The 21,264-nt window shown below is 38.5% G+C and overlaps 1 protein-coding gene and 1 long non-coding RNA gene across 2 annotated transcripts in view; both read right to left on the reverse strand.

Annotated features, from left to right (window-relative positions):
• Positions 1-7,110, reverse strand: part of PRDM5 (PR/SET domain 5) — a 62,614-nt gene extending 55,504 nt beyond the window's left edge. The window contains exons 1-2 of the mRNA XM_026042726.1: positions 6,911-7,110; positions 1,794-1,877 (exon numbers count right to left, since the gene is read on the reverse strand). Coding sequence (XP_025898511.1) covers positions 1,794-1,877; positions 6,911-7,003 — 177 coding nt within the window. The 5' untranslated portion in view covers positions 7,004-7,110. The remainder of the gene's footprint in view (positions 1-1,793; positions 1,878-6,910) is intronic.
• Positions 7,111-11,047: 3,937 nt separating this feature from the next.
• Positions 11,048-18,853, reverse strand: LOC112950233. Its single transcript, XR_003249985.1, has 3 exons — positions 18,736-18,853; positions 13,535-13,731; positions 11,048-12,504 (listed from the first exon to the last, which is right to left on the reverse strand). It is a non-coding gene; the product is annotated as an uncharacterized LOC112950233 (long non-coding RNA).
• Positions 18,854-21,264: the final 2,411 nt, after the last annotated feature.

The raw sequence follows: 21,264 nt of genomic DNA on the forward strand, positions 1-21,264 counted from the left end.
TTTCAAGGCTCTCAAAACTAGGTTAGAACAAGATACTACAAAAAGGTCTTAGAACAGCTCATAAAAAACTAATTTTCTGCTTTGCTGTCAATGGGGTCACATTAGTGTCATCAATAAATACATGTATTTGACTTTTATTTCTGCTTTATAAAGGACAAACAAATTCCATTTAATCATCAGCAATGAGACATTTGGAAGATCATATGGCTTTTCAAGCAACATAAATTAAAAGACCTTCTCATTGCTATAATCCCCCCACCATCCATCCTAAAGTCCTTGTTCTGATTCAGAAATGTTATTGATTTAAACAACCTGCAGAAACCTCATGAAAGGGAAAGTGAGACACAGTATATTAACATGTACTATATTCTGCAAGCATTCCTAATAAAAACACATTGTATCATTTTGTTTTCAGCTGAGAACAAAGAAAATGAAACAAGTTTCTCTTTATATAACCAAAGACGACATAGAAATGACAAGTTCATGCCTACTTTGGAGTTGTCGATATTTTGGGTACATCTCACAGATAAAAAGAAAGATCAAAAAAGAAAAAAAAAAAAGGAAAAAAGCAAAAGGAGTGATTCAAAGGGAAGTGCAAAAAAGAAAGGGGCGAGGATTCAGAACTTGAGTAAAAATCATCTAGAAATATACTGTATGCCACTGCTACATTTAAATAGAGTTTGAATGTAATGACATGGACTTTTTGTATTATTTTACAAATTGTTTCACTACGTAGAATCTAGGAAATTATTTTCAGCTGTGTAAAGATCATGCCAATACTATGCTCTCTTTATATACAGTTCAGTGATTTTAATGCTAGAGTTCTTGTTTTGTTTTGAAATAAAGATTTCTCTTGTAATAAATGTATAGATTGTACTTTGAGAGAAACAAAATACAAGCCTTTTTGCACAGCACAACATACTTGTTATGGTCATCTGGTTGAGGGGAAAAAAATCTAAATGGAACTCTGGACAGAATGGAAGACTGGAAAGAACAGGAAAAAAAAAAAAAAGAAAAACTGCAGCATAAGTTTTTTTGAACAAGTTGTAAAGTTTGGTTGTAGCAAGTATTTTTCAGTCAGAACATCCTCTCTTCAAGTGGTGAATGCAGACAGGATTTTCCTACATGTAAACACAACTACGACAAGAAAAATTGTACCGTTTAAGATCCTGATTATAGCACATGAACTGTTGTTTTGTTCGAGATATATATATATATATATATATATATATATATATATGAGAGTTTTAAAAAATCCTGAAGCTCCATATACCTTCATCTGCTCGGGGCACCAGGTTTTCATTCTGCAAAAGAATTGCAGCTATTGACTGCATTATAAATTTTACTATAACATAAAAGCTTTCTTTATACAACTGCTAAATCCTCGCACGAATGTCACAGCAGGGAATGTTCTATTTTATAGTTGGAGGAACCTATGATCTCTGATGTCTGTCCGTCACCATAAATGAGTAATCATCTTTCCATATCAAACCATATTTTCCATATTAAAACTTTAATAATTTTAACTATTTTTACATGTCCACCTTTTTCTTAACATATTTTTTCTTGACTTGATGCTTTTGACACTTCATTGCTTAGAAAATATCATTTGCACTTTCTTTTTTAAAGAAGTCAGCTTACTCTCAAAAGAAACATACTCTGAAATGGCCAATAAGTACAAAATCTAACTACAGCTTCCTTAGCTGTGGGGGGAAAAAAAAGGATTTATTATAGCAATGACCTAATACTGGGAACACATTTTACCAGGTGTGATGTCATTATGGACCACTCACCTCCCACATGAGCCTGCAGTCTATGTCCTCATCCAGCTCCCGAGGCATTCGCTTCTCCCCTGCAAAGGGGCCAAATTTTTCACCCTATGGAATGATAATAAAATAAACGGAATGATCATAAAGTAGAATGAGTTAGTGAAAAAAGCAAGTAGATTGCTCCCAAACTTCTTTAAAGGTATCAATTTTAGCTTTAAATGGAAAAGAACAATTTTCTTGCCTTACTCCTATCTTCCAAAAAAGGTGCACATCCTTGAGGAGTCATATGCTTGAGGATTCAACTTTGGTACAACTTCTTAAATTTACTTAGTGTCTGACCTATAAACAGTTACAGGCAGCAGTATGTAACAACACTATTTTGGTAAGGCTTTCCAATTCTTTTCATAGCTTTGCACATAACATTTTGCGCTTAGAATCATACCTTTCCTCTGGATATTTATTTTCCTCGTAGCAAATATAATTTCTCTTCATTATAAATAAGGCAACACTATTTTGGAAGTGCCACAAATCAAAACATTGAATAGTTTTGAGGTTTTGACTATACCAAGAGATTCATTNAAAAAAAAAAAAAAAAAAAAAAAAAAAAAAAAAAAGCAGGGAGTATGCACATATGAATTAATCAAGCCTTCATAAACAAGATAAAAATGTTATACCACCTGCTGGTCATAACACATGCTGTGAAAGCATCCATTGACATGGCCTTCCAAAAGCTTGGTTTTCTGGGGGTGTTTCCTTCACAGACGTCACATTAGCAGCAGGCTGAATTAATTAAACTGGGTCTTTCCTCTTCAACGGGCCTTTTTCCTAATCTGAATCTTTACATGCAGTGACAAAGCCTACAAGCTGGAATGCAGAATGCTATTTCCCTTTAGGCAATATTCAGATTGAAAAGCTCTACGTACTTGAGCGCATTACAAAGTATAACTATATGCTAAAAATTGCAGTGTTTCTTTTCAAATATTTTTATTAGCCAAAATATTGTATCAATCTTGTTTACATGCCCATTCCTCCATATACGTTCAACATCTCAGGAACATCATGCTCCCAGTTCCCTAGCATTAACAAACTGCCTCCTGGTAAAGGGGAGAGGAAGAAGGGGAATGGGAAACCACCGGGATATTTCCTCTTAGAGGTAATCAAGCAAATAAAATATTCTGGTATTTAAACTTGAAGTATGTAAGAGGTAACAAACAGTTGAAAGAAAACTGAAACTGTACAAGAAAGTAAAAATGTAGGAAATTTTTCTTAAAATGTGCCCAAGGAATATTCCATTAGAAAAAGTAGGGGGRAAAAAAAAAAAAAGCAAAAAGACAAAAACAGCGAAAATAAACCCTGACACTGTAGGCCTTCATGTCCCTCGCTTCTCACTGATTTTCATACCAAATTTCACCACTTTGCTAATCAAATAAGATTTTCTAATCTTCCAGCTACACAAAGCCCGGGATTTGACATCCAAACTGAAATTTCTTCCTTCCTTCTTCTCAYTGATAATGAAAGTAATACTAGGCCACTGCAATTAAATGTTTGCAGGTCTCAGTGTTCTCAGCTTACATCAGAAGTAACAAACACACCGCTATGTAATAGGGACCATGCAGATATTACACTGGATGGAGACAACTTGCCGCAGTTTGCTTAGGTTAAAGTCATGGAGTAGACAAAGGAGTAACACAGGGTTTCTTCCTAGAAATGAATGGCCCCAGCCAGCTGCAGTAAAGCATCAGAATGCCAAATCCCACTGAGCTTTTCTTGCCCTTCTCCAGAAACGGAGACGGGAAGAGACCTCCTGCCAGGCTGAACTGGCTTCTTCCATTCACTAGCATCAAGGGGCTTTGGTGCAACAAGGAAGGCAGGGTCCTTCAAGTGCTGGGCTCTAAGGGAGGTTTTAATTGCATCTTCAGTACCACTCATTACTCACAGTAATTATCAAGATGAAAAGAGGTTTGTCTGACTATAATCTAGATTAGCTCCATTAAAAAAAAAAATCTATGAAGTTAATACAGAAATCATTTGAAGACCTAATGAACAAGGAACCTGAGAAAGCTAGTCATTTTTTAGTCATTTTTTTTAACAGCTAAACAATACATATTTCAGTGGGTACAGAGATGAACTATTTTCCTGAAGTATTTCAAAGGCTTCCACAGTTCTCAACTTTCATCCTTACAAACCAAAGGATCTCCAGATACCTTACAAAGCACCTACAAGATCAATTTTACCTATCACCGAAGCACATACCACCTCAGAGTGAAACGCAAGAGCTTAACAGTGCACACTGTTACAAAACAAGAAATACCAGGTCATTCTTACCCTGACTGCTCTAAACTAGTAAATTTCTACTGCAATATATGTTTAAGATCCTCTAGAAGTTCAAAGCAACGGCAAAAGTAAAAGGTAAGATGTCCAGTTCCAATTAGAAGCAATTGTAACACAGTGATTCAGACCTATGTACACATTTTAAAAGAAAAAAAAAAAGTCATATTTGAATAGAAAACAGAAATTAAAGACCACTAAACCTGATGTCTTACACACAAAGGTCTATGGTCATAAATGTAAAAATTCTATGTGGTTAGACTTCCAGAGGACTTTCTTCAGACCTGTATATGTATTTACYAGTTCTAGTTACCAGATCTGCCGTCACACACCAACATACCTTGATCAAAATCATACTAAGACTTCCATAAAAYTGAGGTATGCAACTAGTCTAGAGTTAACAACAAAAGTGATTTAAGAGACAAAAGATGCATCACCCAAGTGYCAAAAAAAGCTGCTTTCAACGGCTGGTTTCTTGAAAGTGACTAATCTTGTTCCAGTCCCTGCAAACAGAAGAATGTAGTAGTGCTCTCTGATAATTATACCAAGAGTCTTATGATATCATGGATGGAACTGAAGACCAGCTGTAAGAGAAAAGAAATTACACAAAAATCACAGCTTTTGTTAAGGTAACAAAAAAAAAAATAGTTTCCACCTTTTATGATTACAGACAAAAGCTTGAAAACATGGCATAATGCCCGACAGCACAAAAGCAGATGGCAGACAAGAGTTAAAAATATATCATTACCAGCACTTTGCTAACACCATAATCTTCAGAGGCCTACTTCATGTTTACTTAACATCTGCAGAGTTGTTACTCCAGTTCCTGATTATAAGATTATCTAAATTTGTTACTTTCAATAAACACAATTGCTTTTGTGTATTTAAACAAAAGAAAGAAAATGGTGCAGTATTTGCTACTCAGGAACATAAATCATATTTCACAATTAGTGCCATATTCAACATTTCCTGCCAATGTGAGCTCCAAGGCATTATTTAACAGCTATTAATTACACTACAATATAATGAACTGCAGTGTTGCTGCCTCCCTACAGGCCACCAAGAAATAGTGAAAGCAATTCAGATTTGCTTTTGATTTCTATCCAGGCGTCAGTTGTGTTATTTATGCACTCCTTGACTTTTTGAACAGTGTGTGGTCAAACGCAGTACTTATGCCTCTGGAATACCTGATCCCACCAGGGCCAAGTTCCCCACAGCAATGCAACTGGTTCCTCATTCTACTGAGAGCAAATCTTCCTTTTGGACACAGAMTTCTGAGCAAGGCTCTGTATAACAAGATTTTCTGCGCTACCAGGACAGAGAATACATTCCTGAATAGAGTGAATTCTCCCGTTCTCTTCCATGGCTCAAATGTATCATAGATTGTACTTGCAACATCACAGTTTTACTGAGATATCCTGYGCGAAGAGTTCACACTGGCTTAGCTACACAAGCAGACCTCTCTGGTCCTTGACCACAACACTGTGCCAGCTACAGCTGACAGCACTATACCTTGCTCATACATAAATATAGCTAAAAAGCATCAAGAGGTAATATCTGCAATACAGAAGAACTCAGACAAGAATAAAGAGGTGCTACTCTTCCTTGTGCACAGTTCCAAAAATTCAGCTTACAACAATATAAAGGAAGGGAGTCTCAGACCCCCAATTCTACATGGACACTCAGAATTGATATTACTCTGCAGGTGATCATTCTAGGGAGCTTGACTCTATTTCGTTTAGTCCAAGAATGTATGCTAGTAGTCTAAAATCAACTCTGATATGTCAGTTCCCAAAGTTTTCAAATAAAAGCTCTGAACTTCAGTAAAGGAAATTCCAAGACAGCCAATAATAAGCTTGACTTCCCCCTCTCCCATTAACTCCCATAACTCCCAGACTCCTCAAAGGTGAGATGCCCCAACCTCAAGGTGGGTGAAACTACCTCACCATTGTAAGGCAGCCTTGGGAAACCAGTCAGAGACAAAAGCAGGACAAAGATGTAAAGAAAAAAAAACGAATATATAAATAAAACAACTAGAGGTTTGCTGTAACGCAGAAGAATTTAAGGTATGCCTTTAGCTATTTGAGTAAGCTGCTCAAACAATCTGCCCGAAAAACTATAAACAATTGCTATTTCAGCTAATCAAGAAATGTTCAATTCAATTAGGAAGCATCAGGGGACATGACTTGCTCAAGACACAGCGATTTAAGGGATATAGCTGCAGTCCAACGGCACCGCCTCGTTCACGGGCCGGGCTTCACCACCTCCCACGAGTGCAGCCGCCCGCCCTGCCACGCTGGAGGGGCGGCCAAGTGACAGGATCCTCCGGGACGGACGGGGGCACGGCCCGCAGCGCTGCGTTGTGCTCCAAGGCGGCCGTCCTGCCGGCGGAGCTTTCCCCACTCAAAACAAAGCCATAGAGGAGGATAAAAACTAAATAAAAAGTTAGGGAAAAGGGGGACACCCAGAGGCACAGCCTACGCCCTCCCGYGGGGGCGCTGGGCCCAGCGGCAGCCGCTTCCCCCGGCCCCGGTGCCCTATCCGGGCCGGGCGGCCCCGCTGGCTGCAGGCAGGGTGGCGGGGGGTGCGGGTGCCTCTCCCGGGGAGAAGGGAACCGGACGGAAGCGGAGGCGGCGGCAGAGGTGAAGCCCGAGCGCGGCGGCGGAGGAGCCGCCCCGCTCGCCAGTGATACGTGGCAGCCGCGCCGGGCCGGGCCGGGSGGCCGTTAAACCGCTCGCCCAACGGCCGGCGCGCGGCCCGGCGGCAGCGGCGGGGGGAGGTGCGCGCAGGGGGAGAGGGAGGCGGCCACCCACCTTTTTCACTCTGCGGGCCGTGTAGAGCCCCATCCCGTCCTGCACTTGAGACGACTTCAGGGCGAACCTGTCCGGCACGTACATGCCCAGCATGGTGCGCCTGGCCGCGGCCGCCGGCCGCTAGCGGCACGGAGCCTCCCCGGGGGCTCCCATGGCAGCGGGCGGGCGGGGGTCGAGCAGGGAGCGGGGCAGGGAGAGGGGCTGCTCGCGGGGCTCCGCCGGCTCCCGAGGAAGAGGGGAGGAGCCAGGAGGCGCGAGGCGCCCGCCGGGGTGCGGGGCAGCGGGGGCGGCCGGGCTGGGGCGGCTGCAGAGGGCGCGCGCGCCCCGCGGGGCAGCGGCCGTTAGCGGCGGTTGGAGGGCGGGGCGCGCGCGCGGCCGCGGGACGTTGCCCGGCCGTTTGGGACGCTCCGAGCGCTGCGAGTGCTACTAGGGGGAAGCATCGTGAGGGGGGAAAAAAAAAGCACTTTAATGCTTTTAAAGGCCGGGATGGGGGCCTGCCACTGAACCCTGGCTGTTGGAAGAGATGGTGTGTCTGCTGTCCTCAACCAAGAAGCAGGGCACTATGGAGAGCAGAGGAGCAGGACAGCTTTCCTCACACACAATTTCACTAACAAGAGTGATTAGCTTCTTCATGAGCCTCATGCCACAAGGTTGTTTGGATGATCAGCCTTAAACAACACCTGGGCTTTGCCCTCTGGTTTCTGCACTAACATGGAGAAAGGAGAGGTAAGCCAACAGCATTAGGGCTCAACCTTGAGCCATGGAGCCGATCATGAAGCCTGACAGATGAAGCTGGGCTTTGCTCAGGCACAAAGATCCAAACACAAGTTTTGGAGACCTCGGATTGCCCACAAGGCTTGTAAATATCTGCTGAAATACCTTCCTGCTAGTATCCACGGATGTGGATACTTGAAAAAAATTCCTTATTCCAGGATACTTGAAAAAAATTCTTTAGTTGCACTGATAACCAGACAGACTTCATGCTACCAGCACTCTTCCCAAGCCCTGTTTTTCCAGATTTAGTGTCACTTTTGAAATAGATAATCCTTTAAAAACTGTTTTAAGGAACATTTTCAAGCTAATTCAGAGAGAACACCAGAAATGGGAGAGAAAATTAAGAAACTCAAAATAGTACTTTTTGTGTAAAAAACAAAGTTGATATATCTTTACAATTTACTCAGGCAAGATATTATATTCTATATAAGCAGCACACAATCCAGTTTGAACAGTGGGAAAGCTAACTTTTAGGAAGTTCCTAGGATCAAACCAGGACTGTTTTCTTTAGTGAAATATCCAAATATTGAACATTTTCTACAACACTGATTAATGTTACCTGGGAATGAAGTCCACATGAGCTGATTTTATTAGAGCAAACACACCATGTGTGTGAAGTTGTGAATGCTGTAGTTGGCAGAAGAACATGTCCTGTAAAGGTATTTGTTTACAGCAACGCTAAAGGCATCTGAAACAAGTGTCAGGCAAAGAAAAATGAGAGAAAGTTGTGATTAAAAATTGCTATGCTTCTGATACTAAGTAGTAGACCACCAGAGAATGTTGTTTTATTAATACAGCTAACCAAACAACTTTTTTTTTCTTAATATTTTTCCAGAAACCTTAATAGAGATGTATTAATAGGTATATAGATATAGAATTCTATATATTAGAAATATATATGTCAGTGGGAAGTAATAAAAAAATACGTCCAGGTACTTAGTTTGAACATGTTACTGATATCTTAAAAGTGTGATTGTTTCACATATCTGTGTTCTAAACCAATATCCTGTTGACAACAGCTGGAATCTCCTATCCCTAAACAGACATCTTAGGAAGAGTAGAAAGAGGGCTAATCATGTAGAAAATTCCCTTTATCTACTTTCCAGTATCCTTATTCAGCATATACAATCTTGCTTTTATGTAATTAATATCTGCAGAGTTGTGCTCTAGGTATCACATGGCTTTTAAAAAATTTAACAGAGGTACTACATAGGTAGTGGTGGGGGGCACATATGTACACTACTGCAGGATGTCAGTATATAAGTGACAGCTGCAGTAACTTAGACATTGCTGCCACTTGGAAAAGAAAAGCAAAAGAAAGAATTACAGCTATGTCTAGAAGAAATGGGAATAAAAACAAAAGTTTTAACCTAGATTGACAGCCCATACAGTTTCATTTACAAATTTGACCAAAAAAGTATATAAATCTATGTAAACAAGAATTCTAGCAACTCAAAAATGTACATTGCATAGAGAAGAAATAAGTTACCTGGGCTTATGCTTTCAGTTTTAAGATGAATAGCAAAATCTAATTATTCTGTTAGCTAGATCCAGCCCCAAAGCTTCCAGGTACATAGTTGAGCCATACTTTTCTAAAAGTAAATTTCTAAACTAGGCTTTCTTGCATTGCAGCCAATGTGTTTTAATATTTAGGTGTCAGTTTACCTTCCTTTGATTCTTCATAACAGCTATATTTTAAAATTAATTTCCAAATTTCCACTTTACGATAGCCTAAATATTTCTTTAATAAAAAACCCTTAAAATATAGGGCTAGTGAGAATAGTAAAGATCAGATCAGACTTGAAAGTGTGCTTCATTCACACCTTAGAAGATTACATTTAGCTTCACAGAACAGGAATAGCAACACATAATTTCAAATTAACATGTTTATTTTTAAGTCCTAAAAGTAGGTATGATTAAGTTACTTGTATTTATAAACTTTATCCATTAGTATTCTAAAATGAGATGTGGTTACCTATATCTCATTCAAGAAAATGAAAGGTGCTAGTGTTGGACAAGACACAGAAGTCAGTCTCTCCATTTTTGGTGTAACAGGTGTTGTCACATTTATAGGATAATTAAAACTGCCTGGTCACCCACACCAGCACTTTTTGGTGAGTTAATTAGTCAGCCAGGCCATAAGGCATTATAAATTAGCTTCAGGTGCTGTTGGTATTTGTCTTTTCTGGTTTATAAAATGGCCACTGGGGGGATAAATTCAGCTTTATTGAGCATAAAGCTGACAACTACTGTTAGAGAAGACATTTATGTTACAGGGTTGTTCCTTTTTGTCGTAACTGCAGCTGCAAGGAAGCTGAGGTCTCAAAGATCCAACTAAATTTCTCAGACCAAAGATGAAAAGCATTATATCAGACTAGATGTAAGCTGATCACCGGTGAATGGTAAGAGTGGAGCACTGTAAGTTTCAATATACCTTTTTTATTTGATACATATCATGAGTGTGTAGAATCTCCTGTAGTCTTCTGTAATGAAGATACTTGATTTCAGAAGTTGCTATGACAGCAAAGTGTTCAGCTATTGCTAAGGCATCTCCAAAATGACCAAGTCAYCCAGTGAATACACTATTCATTACCCAAGCTGCATATACACCAGGGTTTGCTGCATACCAAGCAGCAGTCTAGGAGCGTAAAAAAGTTGCACCATGCAACAGTTACAATGGCAAAACAAAAACTGCAAACAGCTGTCAGAGAGCATGGGACAGCCCAATAGCCTTATACTCCTCAGTACAAGTTCCACTGAACAAACGAAGGGAAAACAGTTTGTCAGCCCATTTCCAGAGTAGCATGCCTTTGTGTGTACCCTCCTAAAACACTTCTATCGAGAGATTCAGCCTCTATATTATGATTCACACTGGTTTATTTTCAGAGAGTCATGACAAAGCATTAAATTATTTTTGCACTAAATATCTCAGTAGGTAGTGTCTATCTTGTATAGTTAAATCRCCGTGCCTAATGGACTTCTTCCTCCAACTCCTCCCCTGCTAAGCAGCAGAAACCAACACCAACATCCTTTTCTTTGCTATGTTTTCAAGGATTGTTTTCTTGGCACATGCACAAAAGCAGGTGAGGGGAGGGAGAACCATCTCAGGAGCATTTGCATTCACAGAACCACCAGCTTCATTGCCAAGAGGAAGAACACTCAGTGTAGCTTAACTAAATTGACAGGCAGCAGTCCTGCTCTAAAACAGTGTCTGAAAAACAGACACCAAGTTGTATGCACAACTCGGACAAAACGTCATATGCAGGAGTCATAGTCACCCAGAGAACACCTAAATGACTGATCTGAGTCTCTACTCACATTAATGTGAACAATTTCTATAATATTACTCAGGGGAGCTGATCTACCCTAGCTGGGCTGAGCAGCAGTAGATGTTGTTCCATAATTAGAAAGAAAATGGCTTTGATACCTATACAAAATAAGGTTATGAGTTCATATAATTAAGAATAGGCAAACCAAGTAAGGCCTTGCAAGCATTTCAAAGATCAGTTGTCTCTTTGGGCATAGTCCTGAACAAAATGGGCTATAATAGAATCCAGTTTGGATGAAGTCTGAACATGAAGACACACATTTTACCTCGTGTTTTAAATTAGAATTAATCCTATGTACTGAAAGAAAACACAGTTGAAATGATAGGATGAAACACACAGGGAAAAGGAAAATGCTATTTACTTTCATTGTGAAATCTTTAAACAAATGAATAAAACAACTATGGATAGATTTGCCTGAAAACTCCATAAATCTRCCCTTCTTTTTGAGGAAACACAGAATTTGTAAGGAAATGTGGAATTGGATGAACTTCATATGTTCACTGCACATTATATATTGCATGTACATGAGCATACTCACTATTTTAGGTGACTAAAATACATCACAATCCAACTAGGACTTTTTTTTTCCCCACCCCCCTCCTCCTCTCCTTTCTACTTTAAGATAGAGGAGCAGTTGCCTGCAGCAGGACAGCATAGAACTTGGGGAAAAATTCTTAGAGATAAGTTATATCAGTGTTTGCACAGTTGCTACTATGACTTGCAGGGGTTGTTAGTTCATTAAAGTTCTAAACTATTTCATGTACACAACTGTAATGCCCAGTATTATTTCAGTAACTTCAGTTTTGTATTTAACTAGCTGTGCATACTTTTGCTATTTACAAAATATAATTGGAAAAAATATGGAAAGAAATACAAGCATCATGGGGACAGCTGGGTTCAGTTTTCATTAGCAAATTCCTTAAATAAAAATGCTTTGATAGTTTTAGTGCTGGTTCCAACTGAATCAGATGAATCGTTAGGAACCAAACAAAAAGTTGGGAAGCCTGCCTCAGTAGAACAAGGCATTCAGAATTAATACATTACAGAGAAAAACAACAAAAAAATGGCATTTTTGTAGTAACTTTAACCAGATAGTCAGTATGTAAAGAAAGAATAATGCAACACAAGTAATAAAGGCAGATATAACATAGAAAATTTGAGCTTTATAACTCAACACAAATGCTAGTCCTTGCAAGCTTGGTACTTGTAATTCCTAAGATTATTAACAGAGTCTTTGGAAATGACTTCTATTTTCTTACCTCTAAAATAAAGATACATTTATATTTCTCTGGTAGATGCATATACATCTTATTTTGCAGATGACACTTTCATAACTTGCTTTCCTGTTATTCTGTTTTCTTCTTCCTAAATTGTTTGATAATAAGACAAGTTGATTTTGCCTTGGTTCCTGTGGCGTCATAAAGCTTTCTGTGACTTATCCTGGAACACATCAGTCTGTACAATGCCAAGTAGCTGGAAAAGCTCACATCCCTGAAAAAACAGGTATCGAGGTATAACTCATTTATCATTAGCACAGAGAGAAAATGGACATGTAAGGCCACTGGTTTTATGTTGCTCTGTAGCTAATTGTTTTTAGCTACATGTAACACTAAGGAAAAACACAAGGGCATCAAGCAACCTTCAAATTTGAAGTCTAATAGACAGTGTCAGAAACCACTTACAAAACATCCTTGGAAAGAGAAAAGTCACTTAGGAGGTATTTTCAGGAGAAAGCTCTCATGCAGACATGGAAGCTGCTGCATCCCAAATGAAATGCCATGGAACAAATCCATGTGTGGTGACAAACAAAATAATTACAAGAGTTATTTGTCTGGATTATAATGCTTGTTGCAACATCATACCAGAACCACGGTATGATTCTCCCTCCACCCCAGGAACATTTAATTAAGGGTCATACTTAATAAGCTAGCATGTCAAAATATAACTAGAAACAGAAAGATTTAAGGCAGAATCATCTTCAAGATTCGAGCAGTAACAGGCCAGCAACTGAAGTATCCCACAGCTTAGAAATAAAATCTGTTCTCCAGAAGAAAGGATAGCTTTTCATAGCTAATCCATTGTTTAGATGGTATAGTATCATTCTTAAATGTTTTCAGGGACTTCACATTTATTTCCTTCCCTCCTCCTCTCCCTCAAGCAGCTGGAATTAAATCAGAGGCAAATGCTCTTTTATCCTTTTAATTGTTCCTTGCAGCCTTCAATACTAAAGTATCAGCTGTTGCTGCAATTATAGTGATCCCAAAATTTGTTTCGGGCATTCAGTTGAAGTCCCAGAAGGGATGTTGTTCATGATAATGGTCTCTTCCCACCCTCAAGGCTACATTTGTAAGATTAATGAAGTTAGCATATATGTTTTGAAAACTTCTGTCCTGGATTGTGTACCTCCTTTACAATCTCATTTACTTCCTTCTAACCTGGTAAAAACAGGACTTTAAATACAGACACACTTCAAATACAATCCTGACTAATCTGGTAAATACCTCATTTACAAGACACTTACCATATTGTCAGCCAGCCTCCTTATACATGTGTATCTGCACTTTTCCACTGTGAAAATGTTTCGCTTTCGGCAGGTATTCAGGGTTTCAGTGAGAACTCCCCGGAATTTGACAAGCAAGGTTCTCTGACCAGGTACAAGGTCATTAACTTCACACACTATCATTGTTGCTTTTCTAAACCTGATGTACACCAGCATACCTAGAGCAAGATGGAAAAAAAGGCTTTGCACTTTCCTACTTCGCATTTGAGTTTTCAGGAAGCAGGCATTTTAGCTTTTGTAATGATAGAACTATAGGGGAAGRTGGGAAGAATACAGGATTCTTGGGTTTGTTCTTTTCACAGTTACTTCCTAAATACAGTTCATCCTAAAAATATTTGAGTTTTTCTTGACTACCTTTCTTAAAGAAAGAGGCAAGCTCTTTCGTTGGCATATGGCAACGATCCCTTTAATGACAATAGCAGTAATTTGATAGACAACACTATAACATAAAAATATTAAAATATTAAATAAAAATATAAATATAAAAATAAAAATAAATAAAAATATAAAGTTACTGAAAAAGCATAAAATCCTCTAATAAAATATTTAGAAACAGAATCAACAAATTATTTGGCAGAGCTTTTTAAGAAATATATATTTTTAAGAAATATATCCTTTAGAGTCTGCCCTGCTTTGAAAACAGTGGCAGCCTTGCTGTTAGTAATCACCAGACACAGTGGCTGCATTATGGTTTGATAAACTTCTGAAAACAGGCTGATACTAAGGTGCTAGAGGGACCCACCAAAATGTAATAAGGGGTCCCAGCAAAGCAGTAGTCCTGACAAAAATTCAGCTTATCTCCTAGTACATGTCTTTGATCAAGGTCCACTAGACTGAACTGACCACATGAATGGTTCATGTGAAGTGGCCTCCAGTCAACTGAGCTGCCATTTGTAGCAGAGCTGTCACAAGAAAGGCAGCTGCTGAGAAATACTACAAATGCCTTCACATTCTTAGTATCATTTTCCATTAATACAGTGAAAAGTTTCTTCAGTTAACATGAATCAGCATAGTAACTGTGTCTATTGGCAGCTGAACCACCTTAAGCCAACTTGGACACAACTTGGACTTTGTAAAGAAGCAATCTTGCTCTCTATTGAACACACTAATTCAGCTACCTATCCTCCCCTAGCAATATACAAAACAGGCACCTTCTGAAAACTGACCCAMTATGAATCAAAGAGCTGTGTTCAAGAAAATCCTGTAAACTAGTGATATGAGAAAGACTTTTTCCCTTATCATGGCTGTTGCCTTTTTGTCTAAGAACTAATGATTTTTCTAGGTGTCAAAGGAGGGAATAGAGTTACCAGTGCTAGAGTAGTAAAATTCACACTAGCTCAGGGCTTTGAGAAGAGAAAGGAAAGTTATTCACAGAGGGGTAAATTCAGTGGGTTTGAAGGACTCATTCAGAGAACAATATGAAGCAAGACTGGGCAGATATGTCAAAAAAGTAGATGAGGGAAGCAGATCTAGATTAACCCTTAGGGAAAGGAACAAGGAAGGGAAAGCCTTGCTGCAATGAATTCACTAGCTTTGTTCCCAGAAGTTCAGTTACAGCATTTTCAAGTCTAACTTTCCTATGTCTCTGCTGAGACTGTTTCTTCATCTGCTTCTTCTGGGTAAAGCCTTTCACTGATTCTGTCAGTGAAACCTAATTTCCTGTGGCAGCATGTACTATAGAGTGGGCACTGTTAACACAGCTCCAGCATTGTTAGAGAGAAATTACATAGTTCAGGCCCCCAGAAAAGCACTCATGAATGTGTTTTTCCAGCTGGTATACCACAACTTGCTCTATCTACTATTGCAGTTGCTATCACTTCCAGCAACTTAATTACTGTGGCTGTTATTTCCCCAGCTATGCCAACTAGGTAGTCTTTGCCAAGCAAATTGAATTTTTGCTTTAAGTGGCTTTAAAGAACTTTGAATTTATAAGCGCACTTAAGCGATAAGCATGGAATCAGCTATTAAAGTAACTGCATTTGCAAGGGAAAAAAAAAAGTAGAACTTGAGGGTTCTGCCCTCCCGTTATCTCTCAAAGATATTTAGGTCAAACAGAATAGCATGCTCAACAGGCTCGCATCCCACAGGCATCTCCCAAGTTCTAAGCCTAGCAGTTACTCAGTTGCTCTGTCTCCTGTTACTCCCCTGTGAGTAAATTTCCTCTATCTTTACAAAATGAGCAAGTATTTAAAAGAAAATGTGGTCATTTCAGGCCACAAGCAGAAAAGGTCRCACAAAGGCCTTTTGCATCTCCCACATATCTTTATGAAACATTTTGTCTCAAGAAGACTTTATTACTTTTCTGTCTGGTAACAGAAAGGACAATTAAGACACAAAGACCCTGGTCTGATAGTATTGCAATGGAGTCAACCTAATATATTACACTACTGATTAGAAAGCTCAGTCTCAGATTGAGGATAGTCTACTTTCTTAAAGACTTAAACAAGCCTTTGTAAATATGACTACAAGCCCATTCCAMWTTTTTTTTTTTTTCCCCTCCCCTTTTTCCTCCCATTTTAACAGTGTTTGTTTTGTCTGGCTTTTTTTTTTTTGGTAATTTGAAAACCTTAAAGTTATTCTTTCCTTAACATACTTTGATTTGGTACAGAAAATTCCTTACAAAGCTATTTTTAAGGACTTTTTTTTTTTTTGTGGCCTGTTTTTTTTAAATCAATTATTTCAAAGCTGTCTGAATTCAGACTAAAAGTTATTTTTTCACCAAAGTTTTCTTCCAGTCAATGTACAGTTGTCTTTTTTTGGCTTTTCTGTAAACCAATACAGATTTCTTGTATTGTGATACTTGAGGTCATATAAAGCAGTATACGGTAGGATTAGCTTTTGACTTACATTTCTGCTTACTCACAAGGAGTGGTTATTGTCACTTTTTTTTTCAGATATTTGAAGTCTTAGAAGTTAGTCTTTAGGAGCCCCCAATCAAGACAAGTCCACTTCTCTTTAAATATATATATTTTATATATATATAGGAATGCATATATGTGCTTGCCTTTCTATTCTTAAGCTGATTGCATATTACTTTTTTTTTTTTTTTTTTAAGTCCTATCATTTCACTGGTTAAGCTAGGGTTTGAAAAAAAATTGAAGAAATACAGAATTTAACTACATTAGCATTAGAATTAGTGAGTTACTCTGGTTTCATATTTTTTAATCTTTTTAATCTTTAAAAAGAGATTTGGAAGCTATAGCAGGTCAAACTAGAGTCAAAGTTATTTTGCTGTTGTGAAAATGTCAAATATGCTCTTGTTTATAAACTCTAGCCCAAGACACTGCAAGATAAAATCGTCAGCATTAGCTAAGCCTCAGCTGAAGAACTAGAACAATTTTGAGGCATCATGTGTTTAGAAGGAAGTGGGACAACTGACAAATAATTGCCAGCATGTCTTTGTCAAGAGCAAGTCACATCAAGTATATTTAATTTCTTTTATGGCAGCTACAGGGTTTATGAACAAAGTAGATGCAAAGCCTGAATAACAGCAGTTGCATATTGATCATAAATCTAATAAACATGGGCTGAAAGATCAAAGACATCTGAGTGTTTTAGTCCAGAGAAAGGATGACTTCAAATACATATTTATATTTAATACACATTTTTAATAAAACCATTAAAAACTTTAAATGTCCACTATGGATATAACAAGACTGAAAACAAACTGAATCAAGTCAGACTTCAGGCACTGCAAATACTTTCTGACTCACACAGACCTAGTGCCTAGGGAGGCCAGAGCTGTCATCAATAGAGGTCTTTAAGAAAAGACTGACGAGGAGTATTGACACAAGCATAGTTCATATTAGACAGAATCCTATACCAGCTGATTTCCTGAGGTCTTTTGCAGCTGTTTCCTATGATTCCATATATTTAGAGAGATGCACGAAGAGTGATGGTGGGCTTATATATGAAGTACTGGAACAGAGGTAACAAGTTCAACTTTATAATGTTGAAGTATTGAGATCAAGTAAATTACATAGTTTATGCAAAACCACAGGCTGTGATTAGAGCCTTTTATTGACTGAGCCTGTGGTATTTCAGAGTCTGGGGAACAGTTTCACCTCATTAACTCAGTGCTGTCATATGCACAACTTTAAGTCAGGCAGAAAAGAGTAATTTTCCTGGGTACGTAAACTTTACTTTGTACTTACTTCTTACATTCATCTATGGAGCACATCTGTGCCTAAATTCCCTGTTGTATAATAGGGAACAAATATTTTCTCGTTCCATCCTTAGCTTCAAAGGCCWTTCACAGGCCTACGTGCTGGGCCTGGGAGTCTCGGACACCAGTGTCCATGCCACCCAACAGGGACATTAGACAGCGACCTTGGATGCTAGCTGTCCATCTTCTCTGATTTGACTTTAATTCTTTTTCTAAGCCCATGCTSTTGGTGGCAGTTGATAGCTTTAAGTGGAAAGAAAATAAAATTTAGCCCTCATAGCTCTAACAATGTGCACAGGTTCACATGATTACTCTGCTCACGGTTTAAGAAGAATCTGTTGAAGGTTACTACATTCATGGAATGAACATGAAAGTTCTTAGAAACTCAGAAATTAGAGCACTATATTTATATATTTTAAATATACTGTATAAGCCATCTCCCATTATTTTCTTCAGTGGCAGGAATTGGCGTAATCATTTTATACTGTAGCAAAAGAAGTTGTGGTCCTATCCTTAAGAGCCCTAACAGGATCTTCTGCCACTCAGTGATATCCTATTTCAGCCTGAGAGCCATATTCTATACTGATCTTACCCACCCCGTTTTTTTTTTTGTCAGCCCATTCAGGATCAACCCTCAATTTTTTTCCTTCATTAATGGAAAGTGACTTTCCAGATCCATCTTCTCCCTGGAGAGCTACTTCCTACAATCCTAACCATTTACATACATGCCCCATCACATAAAGGTCATACCTTCCCAGACCCCATTTCCCGTAGGCCTTGCTCTGAGTTGATCATATGCTGCTTCTGGGAACAATAAGTCTCAAACTTACCTCCTTCCTCTCCTACTTGCCACATAATCTTGAGAGGGATCTTCACATAACATGAGCTTTGTCACTAAGCTGATTGCTAGTCTGAACAACTATTGATATTTGTTGAGAAGACACATAGAAATTAAACTGCCTTTCAGTAGTTGCTGTATGYCTATGATTTAACTCACCACATTTGCTAATGTAACCACACCATAAATTCTTTATAGATCCTTGAAAGAACTTGAAGGCTGTCAAGTATTCTTCCAATGTTTCTGAACAGAACAGAGAAGCCGGATCGGTGTGTTGAGCTTTCCTGTAACAGAAAGACAGCTGAATATACTGTACTATGAACTTATAGTGGTTTTGTTAATATTATTGCAGCAGATGGATGATGACTTTCATTATTGACTTTTACCTTTCACCGGCTATGTGGTATTGGATATGCAGACTTTCAATCCCTTTCACTTCTCCATGAAGCTTGTAAGATATCATAAAACTTCCATGCAGAAGCTTCATGCATTTTTAACTCCTTGGAGAATGGCTATATGTACAGAAAACTTTTCAGATATGAAAAGTTCATTTTGGCATAGTAACCACATTGTCAAAATCTGTCCTGCTTGCTGATCAGATATAGTCTCAGGACACCTTTTGCTTAGTTACTGTGTTCTTTGGCCTCATTGTCTTCCTCTTATCTTTAGAGAAACAGAACCAGCATTACTTCCTTTTCAACAGCATAAACATGCACTACCTTCTGCCTATCAGTGCTATGTTTAGTTGTGTCCATAAGCACCAATCCAGGTTTAAATTCTCTAATTATCTACATTACATAMAAGTTAGTTTATTCCTAGCCTTTGAGGTGAAACAATCCCGTTTGTCAGGCAGACCTTGTACACAACAGAAACAAGGAACATTTTGTTCCAAGGCCTATAGTAAACACATAGGCCTGCATTACTTACTGAGGGAACTAAGGCTAACCTCCATAGTCCACTTGAGACACTTAGATAGCCTTAATCGTCTTAGATCCTATGTTAAAGTATTGCCTTATTGCACTGCAGCGCATACCCACTACTGTCATGTCTGAAAGGGATGGACCCCTTTTCATGGGGGGTGCACCCACAACTTGTTTTCATTCCTGCCTCATTTTTCTAGTACTCCTTTCTGCTAGAGGGAAACAAAGAAAGAAAAAAAAAACTACATACTCAGTTCTACCAACCAAATGCTTATTTTTCTTCTTCCAACAGATTTAAAATCCATTTATTCATAAATCTTCCTAACTGCACTACAGGTCTCACCATCACCTCAGTCTGTCTGGTGAACTTAAAATTCAAAGAGATCACAAGTTGCAACAACAGGCACACAGCTCCAGTGCTTCCAGACCCCTATTTCTTTTTCTCCTTTTATGAAGTGCTGAATTCACAGCTATCAATGGTATGTAACCTGAGGTGCTAAACAAAAGCCCAGGTGGCCAAAGTATTAGGAGTGGGGAGTAATAGATATGAAGTGCAAGGTGAATTCTCATAGACTTCAATCACACTCTAAGATACTGGACCCTCGAGGATGTTGTTGGTTTGTTTGGTTGTTTAGAACAGCCAAAATCAAGACTCAGTGATACAGAATAATCAGCCCCATAAATGAAGTGTTGCTCTTTTTGAATTCCATGCACAATACAGGACTATGTCCTATTGCTATTTCTATATTGAGCTCTGCTTATAATGACAGCTTACACTGAAAACATCCCTGTAGTATTCCCTTRTTTTTCTGTAAGCCTCATTTAAAGTCATACTGGACTTGAATTAATTCTMTGCCATCCATATAGTGGAAATATAGAATATAGAATTCAAGAACCCTAGCTCACTACAGCTAACAGTATTTCATTTCTTTACATGTATACCACACTTAGGTACATGCCCTCTATCCTATGTTTGGTAATTGTATCATTCTAGGTTTTTCTATTTTTGTGTGTGTGTGTGTGTGTGTGTGTGTGTTCTTCTATACATCCAGCCACATGGCTGCACCAAATTGAGTAGAAAAATTATATGAAAAGCTAGACTTTGTCTTAGCAATTTTTAAAAAACATGTTTTGTAACATTCTGTGGAGCTTACTTCACTAACAATAAATCTGATTTATGGCCATTCACAGAATAGCATGAATTTCTGGAAAATTAAGTTATGTCTCTCTCAGATGTTCTATTTATCTGTGTTTAAAAACGGGGGGAAGAGGAGGCTTACTTTACGTTGCAGCTATCTAAACTGAATTTCACTATAGGATGCAAATTTCTGGCTGTGGCATTTTTTGGACACTGTATTCTTGGTAGCATTATTTGGGATACCATGATGCAGATAGAGAATTGTGAAAGGCACTGTTTCGGAAGTTATTCCCACGCAAGACTCAAGCAACTGCCTAATTTTTATTCCTTTGGACACAGTCACAGTATAAACTAAAAAAAGTAGACATTGGATTCTTATTAAAAATAAAAGTTGCACAAGATAATCTTTCATAATACTTGGTAGGATAATTTTCTTCACGATAGGAATTACTGAGTCTCATTTCCAAATCTCTTATACAMGATTTCAAACCTTCAGTAAAATCCTTTTCTGGCTCAAAAACACAAAACAAACAGTAATTATCAAGTATACAACTCTGGCTCCAATGACTTTCCAATATCATTGCCAAGATGTATAGCGTACATTAGAAAAATATTTCTTCTAACTTTGCC

This window comes from Nothoprocta perdicaria, unplaced genomic scaffold, assembly GCF_003342845.1.
Source record: "Nothoprocta perdicaria isolate Ctin4 unplaced genomic scaffold, notPer1 scaffold_312, whole genome shotgun sequence".
Classification (NCBI taxonomy): Eukaryota; Metazoa; Chordata; class Aves; order Tinamiformes; family Tinamidae; genus Nothoprocta; species Nothoprocta perdicaria.